Below are 13,041 nucleotides of genomic sequence, written 5' to 3'. Positions count from 1 at the left end.
TACTTTAATATTGAAGATGGAAGAAAATATGCAACATTTTTGGCATACTATGCTTTATTATTTCAAGAAAGGTAAAAATGCAACTGAAACACGAACAAGGATTTGTGCGGTGTGCAGAAAAGGTGCTGTGACTGATCGAACATGTCAAAAGAGGTTTGTGAAGTTTCCTGCTGGAGATTTCTCCCTGGACAATGCTCCATGGTGGGGTAAACCAGTTGATAGCAATCAAATCAAGACATTGATAGAGGGCAATTAACATTATACCACGTGGGAGGTAGCTGACATACTCAAAATATCCAAATCAATAAAGTTATTGGTAAAAATGGAAAATGTGTCTTTATTTTATGGAAAAAACTAAAGTGACTTTTTGGCCAGCCCAATATTATAAACACTGTGTTTATTATAACACTGTGATGTGAGATTTCCCCTTTTGGGGAGAGAACATCAGTTCACCAAATATCCACCTATCATGCAGCCGTCACCCACATTGGATCTGGGGGCTGAGTCCCCCAGCTAACAGTCTCCTCTGCTGCACCCATGTGGCTGCAAGCCTGTTCCCTCTTACTGTTGACCAAGGGGGTGAGGTGAGGCTTGTCATTTTTACTTAATTCTGAGAAGGGTGCCCCTTTCTTTCAAGTACTTATTGCCATTTCCTTAGGAAGTTCCTTCCAGGAGAGTAGGAGACAGATGCCTTGTCACCCACTTTAAGAGACAAAATTAAAAAAAAAAAAAAAAACAGAGGCAGAGAGGGGTGATGTCCTCCTGTCACTCTATGCTGGTAACCTGCAAAGCCATGACTGCCTGCCAGCTACCACAGGGCTGCGCTCCAGAAGAGCGGACGTTGCTCCTGGTGCACCACCCGGACTCAGACATAGCTGAAAGTTTGTCTGGGGACCGGGCTCTAAGTTCCTTAGACATCCTACTTCCTCCAAGGGCTCTCCCTCGCCATTCCTGTTATATTGTTACTGAAATGCTCCAACCTCTAGTGTGCATTTGCAGTTAACCCCTTTAAGAAATAAACCCTAGAAGAAGTCAGTGGTACTGAAAGAAGCAGTTTTTTGGAACCCTCCCCAAGCTTCCTCTTCTTCCCAAGGAAGAAATATACACCCAGAAGTTGAAGCCAAGTCCATGAGCCCAGCTGCCCTTCCTGGGGTTTGTTGCCCTTCTGGAGGGGGGACCATCCAAGAAACAACTTTAGGTCAATTATGGCATCAGCCACATGGGAATTCTGAGAGAAAGAGAGAATAAGGGAGAGGGAGTGAAGGACAGGGAAAGTGAAAGTGAGAGAGAGAGGGAGAGAGAGAACTTGACTGGCCTGAGTTGGGTCATAGTCCAAGAGAGAGAAAGCCATAGGGCGGACAAAGGCAAGCACTGTCTGTGGCATCCACAAAGAGCTTTTTGTTGTTTGCTGTTTCTACCCCCACTTGTAGCAGCAAGCCCTAATTTTTCCTTGACTTTGATCTGCCTTTGCGTAAGTCTCTTCTGGGTGGAGCGAAGAGGGAACTGTGAATGTCTCCTTGAAGTCTGAGATATGTCACTGGGCACAAAGATGAGCTGCAGGTGGACACAGAAACTTGAGGCCATGTACCTATGTCTACAGGGCTAAGTTTCTGAGTTTAGGAAAGAAGTTCAAACGGTCTTGCCTCTGGGTCTTTACTGAGCCTCTTGCTTTGGCAGGTCTGGCTCTTAGCCTCCCTCATCATCCTGTGGCTGCTACAGAGAATTAATTTAGGAGTCAGAAGTCACCCTCTCTTTCTTCCTTTTAGTGTTAGAGTGCCCAGCAGGGGCTCTGGAACAGGCTGCTAACTAGTCCAATGCCCCAGAGACTCTGTTGAATTTGAGAGCCAGGCCTCAGGGTACCTTTCTCTCGTCTGGTGGTGGGCCATGCTCTTCTACAGAAACTGGTGAGTGTGGCTGTGGCCGTCACGGGAAGTTGTGGGGATCTGTCACCTTGGGCATCTCTATTTCTTTTCATGACTAACATCAAACATGTTGCTAATAGTAGAAGGTTCATAGCAGATTTGGAGGGCAAGGGTGTGTGCTGAAGGTTTTTATTCTTTATGTCCCAAACCTTCTTTCTAAAGCTATAACTATTCAGTAACATTTGAGGGGAGTGTTTTATAATATAAGAAGAAAGTTTAATTGAAATATGGTTCTATAAGCTAAAAGGAATATAAAAAGAGAAGTTTGGGTTTCTGTTTTAAAAGCTACAGAATATCATGGTGTGGATGGTGTACATGAACATTTCTGAGAGCTCAAATAAGATAAAAGCATTTCAAAGTATTAACCCCCCTCTCCCAATCCACGTTTACTCACTTGTTCTCATTTGTGGGATCATATTGGGGAAATGGGTCATGGTCATTATCATTAAAATCATAGCTAGCCTCTGGGTCCTAAGGAGACAACAAAAATAACACTGTAGCATCATAAAAATACAACAGCACTTCCCAAGCCACCTACCCTCTCCTATTTTCATCCAGGCTGAGAGCTCAAAAGTCTGCATGTCAGAGTTTCTGGCCCCGGGGCTGATCATTTATTATTCCCATAAACCAGGCAGAGACAGAAAAGTGAGCCAGCATCCAGTTCTCAGTGAATGTTACCAAACCAACAGCTCATAGAAGCTGGTAGGATGTTAAAACCAGAGGAATCAATTCAATTAATTCAACCACATCATGTTTGAAATGAGAAAATTGAGGTTCAGAGAAGCTGAATGACTTCACTAAGCTACAAAGCTCGTTACAACACTTTGACACCCTTGTCTCTTATGCATATGGGTGCAAAGAGGTGGCTCAGGTCCACAGTGATCTCTGCCAGCTTCCCCAGTTATACTAAATAAACTTGTAATTTAATTAAAGAGGGTGTGCTTAACATTTTAAACAAGCTTCCCGGCTCCACCCCCTTTCCAATGATATTGCTCCACCTAAACATCGCCCACATAGGAATTCTATCACTGCTACTGCCACTTCTCTGTATTTTCCATATCTTTTAACACTTCCTACTCTTTATTTGTTCTTTTCCTCCCTTTTCCCTTTACTCTTTACCTGCAGAATGTGGATGAGTGGAAAGGATGAGATAAAGACAAGGGGTAATCTTAAAGATGAAACACTGATCTAAATAAAGGCCCAAGATATTATGGAGAGCTTCAAAAACAATTAAGTAAATATTTTTCATTTACTTATTTCCCATTTCTAATAAGCTTTTCTTTTCTCAGCTTGTCATGTTGGCACTGTTCATTGCACACTTGGAATTTGCATGTAAGGGATCACATTCACGTAACTTCACAGTGTGAGAGATACTGACCCATAGGGGTGTGAGGAGGAAGACTGTGAAAAGATCTCAGGCATCAGGCTTTATTTGTTTGCTTTCATGTCGTCAATTCTGAGTGACACAGAATCTGAATGGCTTTTAATCATTTAGTTGGTGTAAATGCCTTTTCCCACCACCAATGCACATGTTTTTGTACAGTCCTTAGCTCCACTAAATTCTTTCAATGCTCCCTGATACAATGAGTTTGTATGGGCTGCTGGGGAGGTGAGCTTGGCCCAATCATTCCCTGGGCCAACATCTGAGCAGCCTCCTGCTGGAGGAAAGAAAAGCCCTAGCTGTGTGTCTGTGTAGACAACTACTTAAGTTGCAAGTCATGGGAGGGTCCGGACTCACATAATTGGCATAGATGTCTGTGTGATTCCACTCCAAGCCATCATCCAGTACAGTGATAACAACTCCTTTGCCTGTGATGCCTTTTTGCCAAACAGGTATCACATGGAGATCCAGCTTGGGCAGGGTTGCAGTCATCCTGGTATCTTGCTGGTAAAGGAAGACAAAGAAACATTGGTAAAATCATAATCAACTTGCTGCAAAATGAGAACTGAAGCCATAGTCCGGGGATCCATCTTTCTTTTCCCTGCGGTCACTCTCCTCTTTAGAAGAAGGAAATTAGGTGAAATAAAAACAAAGTTGAGGGTAGGGCCAAGTGAATCATCAGAGTGCAGCTCTTTCCCCAGTTGTTCCAATGGAAAATCACTCACAGGAATGAATCACCCTTGTCCCTTCTCTTTGAGCTGCATGGCTTCAAAGAAGCAGTTTGTCCCCAAGTTTCTTTCATTTATAATGACATGCTTGAGCTTTTCATCTACCTAAGCTTTATTGAATATCCTATGTTTCCATCTCCCCCCCAATCCTAAGCCTCTGTTGTCATAATAAACCTACTCTATATCGTCTCGTTCACAGTCATTTATGGATGTTTTTTAATAAATTTTCTAAAAGAAAAAGCAGAACCTGAAATGCCCAGGAGGTTGTGGTCTCACCAGGATTTGCACTTTAATTGCCTATTTACAAATATGAGTGGTTGAGAGAGTAAGTATCTGTGAGAGGAGTTTTGGGGTTTTCTTTTTCCAACAGCATTTCTGAGAGTTACGTAGTGTGGGGCTGCAGGAGAGAAGAGTGGCACAGCGAGGGAACACAGGTATGAGAAGCATCCGAGAGGGGTGCATTAGAAGAGAGCCAGGTTTCTGGGATCAATAAGGAACTGATAAATAACAACAATCAAAAGTGTCAGTGAACAGACTGCCCCCTGGCTGATGCTCTTCAGAAACAGGTGGGGGAAAATAAGGCCTTACTAACCAAAATGAAGCTGAATTACAGGAGGTTGGAATTACACACAGATTGTTGGATAAAGCCAGGGAAGAAGGCCTCTATGTCACCCACAGGAACAATCATAGAATGTGGTTGTTAAGAGTAGGGTCTCTGGAGCTATGAATTATGACCCCACCACTAGTAACCATGTGATTTTGGCAAGTTATTCACCTCACCAATGTGTCTGTTTCTTCATCTGTTAAATGGGCATAACTGCAATATCTATAACATAATTTTGTAAGAATTAAGTTAATGCATGTCAAACACTTAAAATAGTATTTGGCACACTGAAATGCACAGCTCTTAGCTAATGATTCTCTTCTACAATAAGCAAGTAATGCTTAGGTTAAATGGAATACTACTTGGCCATAAAAAAGAAGAAAGTTTTATGCTTTGCAACAGCATGAATGGACCTGGAGAATATTATGCCAAGTGAAATAAGCCAGTCAGAGAAAGACAAATACCATATGATTTCATTCCTGTGTGGAATCTAATGAACAAATTGAACTAACAAGGAAAATAGAGATAGACTCACAGTTATAGAGCAGGCTGATAGTTCTTGGGGTGGGAGGTTAGGGGGTGGAGAGATTGAGCAAAAAGAAAAAAGGACTCATGGACATGGACAACAGTGTGGAGATTGTGGGGGGAGGGGAATATAAGGAGGATAAATGGTAATGGAAAAATGCAATAAAAAAGAAAACTTGAAAAAACAGAATCAAAAGGAATTGATCCCCTCCCCCATCCATTATGCAACAAAGATAACTTAGTTTATGGCTGTCATCAAAATATATCTTTTATAATATTCTTAAAACTTTCATTAACATGTATTACTAATATAGAGGCTTCATATTAAAACAGAAGGGAGAATACTTTGCAGGCAAGCAGGAACACTTATAATTTCTCTACTCAAAACCCACCTTCCAATAAGGATTTGGTAACTGTCTTAAAGGTAGAATGGTGTGCAAGTGTGGACACCTACAAATATTTTTTGTCTTTCCTTGTGTTCATTGCTGTAGCCTTGTTAAGAAATTCTTACCTGTAATCCTGTAAGAATTGACACTCAGAGGTTTATATACTGAATCATGTTTACTCTAGTCTTTGGGTGATTTAAAGGATTCTGACCAAATGTGATTTTTGACGTGAATACTATTTCGGAACCCCTAACTTGCAAGACATGATCCTTCTGCACTTACTCCAGGTAAGTTTAAGAAGAAAGAAGGCAGCCCTGACCAGTGTGGCTCAGTTTTCTGGGCATTGTCCCATGAAGCAAAATATCACCAGTTGGATTCTCAGTCAGGGCACATGCCTGAGTTGTGGCGCTTGGTCCCTGGTCAGGGTGCATACAAGAGGCAACCGATCGATGTTTGTCTCTCACATTGATGATGTTTCTTTCCCTTTCTCTCTCCCTCCCTTCCCCTCTCACTACAAAGAAGTAAAATCTTTAAAAAAAAAAAAGAAGAAAAAGAAGAAGACAAGAAAGCAACAACCCCTCCTGTCATAGCAGCGGAAGATCTGTGTTTCAGACATTCTCACCTAGTAAAAGAGAAGATCCAGATCCTGGAATGTCCTATCAGCCCGAATCTCCAAGTAACAGAGCCCTCTGCTGAATTTCCCATCATTAAAAAACAAACTACCTATTGTGAAGATGTAACAAAATAAGTAACCGGGGTCCTACACAGTCCTTCTGTAGTGACTTACCAAGTACCACTGCTGATTCCACATGGGATCATTGAAGAGGTTCAGAGCTGAGTCTCTCAGAACGGAACGTTTACTTCTCTTTTTTTCATACTGTTGTTCAGCCCATATCACCTACAAGAAGTTCAACAGTCAAGCAAGGAAAACCAACAGTCAAGTAGCCACCTCTGTGTGTAATCATCTTTCCTCCAGTACTTTTCCCATCGGAGTTCAGGCAGCTCCACAAAGTTTTTGTTTAACTACAGATCAAACTGGCAGCTCAATGAGAAGGGATTGCCCACTGGGGAGATGAACATTTCCTCTATTACAGTAAAGTGTACCTTTAGAGGGAGGACAGGAGTCAGTGAACTGATGATTGCCTCTAATTATTTGCACTGTGATTACAGTGGAAATAAAAGTTCAGCTTGCTTTCATCGGCAAACGGACCATAATACCCATTTTTTATATTGAGCTTCCAGGGCTCTGTGGCTGAAAATTTGTGCATTTTCATGGAAGGGGTCAACAAGCTGAGAGATCCCTGAGACTGTTGTTATCTTGCTCTTGCAGCTTAATTTCTCTTTCTTTATGCACAAAAGGTAGAAATTGCAAATGTTGCACAAGACAGGAAAGGTTGCAAATCTGAAACCCTGGCTCCCCTGTGCTTCAACCTTCTGCTTAAGAGTATTAATATAAGAAACAGATCCAGGGTGATAGATGAGCACTACTGGCCATGCACGCTTACCATTAATTTAGTCTCATGTATTATGCAAAGAGATCTGACAGTACAAAAATTACCTGCCCCACATTTACGGCATAATCCTATTATTCTTAAGATCCTGAGAGGCTGAGGGGCTGCCTTGTGGTTATATTCATTGTGAGAGGATACCCTGCTCTTATTTTGCTGGGCAACATGACTGTCTCCTACCCTAATACGTGAGGGCAGACCAGTGTGTGGTAGGGTGTTGTCAGTGTGAGGATACTTACGAATCAGATGCCAAAATAAAAACTGAAAAATAATTTGCAATTAAGGGATAAAACCATCTACTAACCCTGAATTTTCCACTAGAAAAACACTGCAACCCTATTTTAAATATTGGAGGGACTTGAGAGCTAGAAATTAGTCACTATAATTTATTTTTAAAGTGATTGTGTTTTCACACTTAATTGTTTTGGTTTAAAATACCCAATGCCTGGAATACACTGCCTGTATCTGAGTCAGTCTTTGAAAGTGGGCTGCTAGGGAATGAGTACTGATTTTTGAGGAAGAGAGTAACTTACAGGTGGAGATTTCATTAATGGTCTTATAAAGATGGAGGATTGCTGCATTTCAGAGGGCTAATTTGAAGGATGTTATCACCATTAATAGAACTAATAAAATGACAATCAAAAGCCATTTTTAAAAGTGGAATATAAGAAGAGGCACCCTGCCTCCTGATCACATGAACATCCAATTGTTGGACACATGTTGTAATCAGTGTCATTGACTCCAAATCCCATATTAATCTCTCTGAGAGCAGACCAAACGAACAGAAGAGATTGGTGGTGTCTTTCTATTATGTACATAATAGGTACTGTGTACTTAATTGTTAATAATCCTTTTGATTTGGAAAGATCATTAAAGATCACCTTGTCCAACATTCCACTCAAGCTTCTATGGGTTCTAGGATTTTTTCCTACAATTGATTTATTCTGAGGATAATTTTATAGGATCATACAGACTTCTTTTCTTAAAAAGTTATGTTAGAGAGTAAATTCTTAGCTCTTCTTCATTATTCCTTGAGATTTCTCCCCCAAATCAACTATTAAGGAAATATCTAAAGAATGGAGCTGAGGCATCTGCTCATTTTAGTGCCATCTGGTTGAGTAGTAACGATAGTTAGGTATGCTCCACTCTGTCCAGTTTTGCCCCATGAAGATAAGAAGGGAGGTCAGTTTGATTCCTCGTGCATTAATGTCAGGCATACATTTAGTAAATGAGGAAATCTCTGTTGTTTTGCCCAAGGACTAAGTCTAGCCAGAATCCTGAAAGTTGGCCTACTTTTCAGAGCCCACAGATAATAAGCTATCTGCCTTGGGATGGTGAAGGAAAGACTTCACTGCACCAGAACCTTTTAAAGTAGTGTTCTGGGGCTCTGACATGGTCTCCCACATCTAGCCATTTACTTTGGTAAAAGTGAGCAATGGGTGTATATGAGATGTAGGTCACTGTTTGTGGTCCTGAGACAGCATTCTTTGTCTAAGTATGGCAGCTTTATTTTTTTTATTTTAAGATTGTATTTATTTCTAGAGAGAGGGGAAGGGAGGGAGAAAGAAAAGGAGAGAAACATTGATGTGCCAGAGAAATATTGATTGGTTGCCTCTCGCATGTCCCCAACTAGGGACCTGGCCTACAACCCAGGCATGTGCCCTGACTAGGATTTGAGCCAGTTACCCTTCAGTTCACAAGCCAGTGCTTAATCCACTGAGCCACATCAGCCAGGGCTGATTGCTTTTTTTACGTTTGAATAGTATTAACACAGATCTGGTCATTCCCTACCCTCATAATCTCATTATTTTTTTAAATCCTGTAGTTGCAGAACAAATGAAATAGCAAATCATTTAACAGTTTTTGAATTCCACAAATTTTAACAGTTCTATCACCTTTCTTTCACTTTACTAATGCTTTACTTTCTGGGAAGTTGAAAGGTTGTGTTCTATCTCTTACAAAGCTTCTGTAATTATCTAGATTGTCCCAGGCAACAGAAATCGTGTATTCAGGCCCTGACTGGCGTGGCTTAGTGGGTTAGACATTGTCTCACAAACCAAAATGTTGCCAGTTGGATTCCTGGTTAGGGCACTGTCAGGATGGGCGGGGTAGGACAAAATGGCAGCCGAACTACACCCCGGAAGGGACGGCTGACGTCAAACCAGGGAACCACCAATGATAGATTGCCGCTTTGTTCCAGGAGACCAATCCCTAGCCCCCACGAAGAGAGCCAACCAGAATTTGGTGCATAAAACCCCGCCATATTCCCTGCTTGGGCACGACTTCCTCGGCCTGCTCTACAGACTGGGGAACCTCGCCTGGGTGTGCAAACCCCAATAAAGCTCTGTACTGCCTAATTTTGTGGCTGATTGGCATTTCTTCCTCGGCGGAGCCTAAGAAAACTTTTCAGGCACTTCCTTGGGTTGCAGGCCAGGATCCCAGTTCTGGGTGTGTGAGAGGCAGCCTGATTGATGTTTCTGTCAAACATTGATGTTTCTCTCTAACATTGATGTTTCTCTCCCTCTCTCTGCTTCCCTTCTCCCTTTCTAAAAATAAATAAATAAAATCTTAATAAAAAAATAAATCATGTATACAGATATCAGGCCAGCCAGGATAAATTTCCATCAGTATGCACAGTTTCTAGACAAGGCAACATTGTTATGCAAATTGCAATACTCCCAGTATAATCAACATTTCTATGGAAATGTTTGCTGACCTTAAAAACAGACTTAAAAAATCAATAAATATATTATACATACACTCAAATTGTCCCCACATTATTTACCTATATTCATTCTAGCAATTTCCTGCTGTTGCATAATCATTGAATATGTATTCAAACCAGGATAAAAAAGAGATCAAATGTTTTGGATCAACATAATACTTATGAAAATATCCTTCTTGTAAAGACATGGATTTAAAGCTCCCTCATAAACACTGGTTTCCTATGCAACCAAACTAAATAGAAATAACAGAATGTTGTTTTCAATTACAGTGAAATGTTATTAAAAGTAGGGTTCATATATTATATTTCTTTGGCATCCACACATCAGATACTGAAGTGCTTGGTACATAATAGGCATAAAATAAAAGGTTGTTGATTGATTGCATTGTCAAATATTTTAATTAGTGCTGCCACTTTATTTTCAATATTTACTTTCATGCCCTTACACTGGATTTGTGAGCTAGTGTTATTTATACATATAATTTTACTTAATTCAACCAATTCAATCCAATCCAGTTATTATGTGCAATTACAACCCTATGGAAATAACAAGGAACACTGCAGATAAATAATTATGATCACAATAAAGAAGAATCATATTTGTGAAGTGCTCTCGCTCTTGCCGGCAGTCCTGGAGAAGCAGATTAGCCAGTCAGGTGGGTTTGAGGACAGCGCATAACACTTACACGGTGATCATCAGATAATCTCTTAGTGATATGAAGGGCACTCCTTCGAGACCTTCGGGGATGGGTTTTATGTCTGAATAAGTAATGATTTTCAAGTGATCCAATCTATGAAAGAAAAAAATTAAAATTAAAATCTACTTTTCAAAATAAGTATAAATGGGTCAGATTGAAACCCAACTAAATGAGAGACAGCTTTATCAAGCCCATTCCTTGTACTTGAAGATAAGATTTTTCCTCATGAGGAAGATACTAATAGAAGCCATTCCTCTCTTGTTAGTGTTGAGTGAGATGAGCTTCATGAAATTATCATTTGGGCTCCCACTCTCCTTGGGGGCTGGTGGTGCTTCTGTTTCACAAATTTCAGAGGAATTCCACTTGTTTTTCTATGTGGCAATATTGTATGGGTAGACATTTCTTTTTTAAAAGCCAATGTTTTCAAATTCATTCTTTCAGAGAACACTAATTTGCAGAAAGCAGGTAAACCCTTTGGGTACTATATGGTCAGGGCCACATTCAGCTAAAGCAATTTCTTGTTGTTATAAAGTATAAGCATTGAATCCATAGTGATAATTGTTATAAGCTACTAGTAGTGACCATTAGACTTTCCACTAGTTAAGGCGTTGGGGGAAAACCATCATGCCACATTTAGGACAGGTGTAAACTGCCCTGGGTGGCCCTGGCTGGGTAGCGTAGGCGGTTAGAACATCATCCCAATATGCCAAGGTTATGGGTTCCATGCCCAGTCAGGGCACAAATAAGTAGAACAACAAATCAATGTTTCCATCTCTCTTTCCCTCTCTCTCCCCCCCCCAATTAAAAACAACAACAACAATAAAACAAACCTTTCCTGGGTGACTATCAACACTTTTGGTCCTGTTAGAACTATACTTGTTATTCTTTTAAGCTAGTGTCTCTATCAAAATAGTACTTAATTTGAAACCCTGTATTTCTTTTAAAATTAAAAGACAAACAATTGACAATGGGTTATTTCTGAAGAATTATATTCTTTATATTGGTGGCTCTCATTACCTAGAGAATTTTTAAATAGAGATCCTTAGGCCCTGCCCCAAGCCTGAACCTCAGGAAGTAAATCTATTGTAAGTCTTGAATGAGTTGGGGAGGGAAAAAAAAACACTAGTTATAAAAAAGATCACCAGTGCTTAGCTCTGTGCCTGCAATCAAACTGGTTTTCATCCCCCTCAACCCTAGCTTTATTCTGAGGCCTTAAAGAGCTCAGGATAGTGATGCTAAATTAGTGTAAACAAAAGGAGAAATAAGCAGAACCAGGAAAGCATTGTTAGTTTTTTTACAAAGAATTGTTATTTTTAAAATGTTTGTTAGTAATGCCATTTTAAATGGAAATGCCTAGAGAAAATTTAGCATATGCAAATGATGTGTGAATAAAGCCTGTGACTATGCCATCCCTTCCTGGAAGACCCTACCAAGAATACTGACTTACTGTTTTTTAGTTTGTAGACTTATATTTTGAAAGGCAATTCCCATAATGAATGGTCCAGGTTTGATATATGCCTGGGGCTAATAGGAGGGAAAAGGAAGTGGGATTTACCTTTTGATCTCTCCCACAATCTCCTTCCACACAGTTACCAGTGTTATTTAGCTGTTCAAAGGATATAGGATTAAGTTCCTAGTTCCTCTCCACCCCCATAGGACACAACAGATTTCCATGATGCCCACAGCATACTCCAGTACAGTCCCACCCACTATACACTCTCTTCATTAGATACAATTCCTTTCAGTTTCCAAATTACTACTGGGCAGCTTTCTGTATATCCCCCTGTTTCCCACAAGCTGTTTTCTATGACTGGAGTGCCTTCTCCAATTTCACCATGTTCTCCCATCAACCCTGGACTTCTCTTCCTAAACGCTGTGCAAATATTCCCTCCTTTGTACTGTCTTCTTTGTCCCCTCCCCAATTCCCTTCCATCTTCAATCCTTCAATCAAAACATATGGAGACTCTGGGTACAACTATTACTAACACAAATTACATGCAGTTACAACCATTTGTTTCTAAAGCAGTCTCCTCTAGGTTCTTGATTTTGTTTGAAACCGTCTCTTCCTCCTATTAGTCCTCAGCCGTTAGCACAGACTGGCACAGAATAAGGTCCAAGCAAAAGCACAAGTCTTGACCTGCTGCTGGGACGCAAAGAGATCAATCCGTGTACTGACTTTCCTGCGGGGCATTTCAAAGACAGTTTGGCTCATAAAGTTGGAGAGTGAAGCCTCTGGCAAACGGATAGCGCATTCCCCAGTGGATTCAATCTATGTCACAGCCTACACCCACACCGATTACTCATCTGTGACTTCAGCCGCGTCTCTACCACCACCTCCAGAAAAAAGAAAAAAAAAGAAAAGAAAAAGAAAACCGCGCCAAAATGTTTTACAACTCCCTCCTCCCCCGCTTCAGCTTCCAAGGCAAGGGGTGAAGGCTGATTCTAAGCCAAGGAAAAGGAAAACCTACATTAGAACTCACAACCCCTGGGTTCCCATGGAATTAATTCATCAGCTAAGCAGCCCTCCCCTGGCCAAAGCCTTAAAGCCCCTGCCCTGCCCCCAG

The 13,041-nt window shown here is 40.8% G+C and overlaps 1 protein-coding gene across 1 annotated transcript in view; it reads right to left on the bottom strand.

Annotated features, from left to right (window-relative positions):
* Positions 1-13,041, bottom strand: part of PCSK1 (proprotein convertase subtilisin/kexin type 1) — a 43,260-nt gene that overhangs the window by 28,962 nt on the left and 1,257 nt on the right. The window contains exons 2-5 of the mRNA XM_024563511.3: positions 10,466-10,570; positions 6,334-6,444; positions 3,661-3,807; positions 2,317-2,393 (exon numbers count right to left, since the gene is read on the bottom strand). Coding sequence (XP_024419279.2) covers positions 2,317-2,393; positions 3,661-3,807; positions 6,334-6,444; positions 10,466-10,570 — 440 coding nt within the window. The remainder of the gene's footprint in view (positions 1-2,316; positions 2,394-3,660; positions 3,808-6,333; positions 6,445-10,465; positions 10,571-13,041) is intronic.

The sequence above is a fragment of the Desmodus rotundus genome, chromosome 1 (genome assembly GCF_022682495.2).
Source record: "Desmodus rotundus isolate HL8 chromosome 1, HLdesRot8A.1, whole genome shotgun sequence".
In the NCBI taxonomy this organism is placed as follows: Eukaryota; Metazoa; Chordata; class Mammalia; order Chiroptera; family Phyllostomidae; genus Desmodus; species Desmodus rotundus.
The sequence above is the reverse complement of the archived record's forward strand: the minus strand, read 5'-3'. Positions and strand labels throughout refer to the sequence as shown.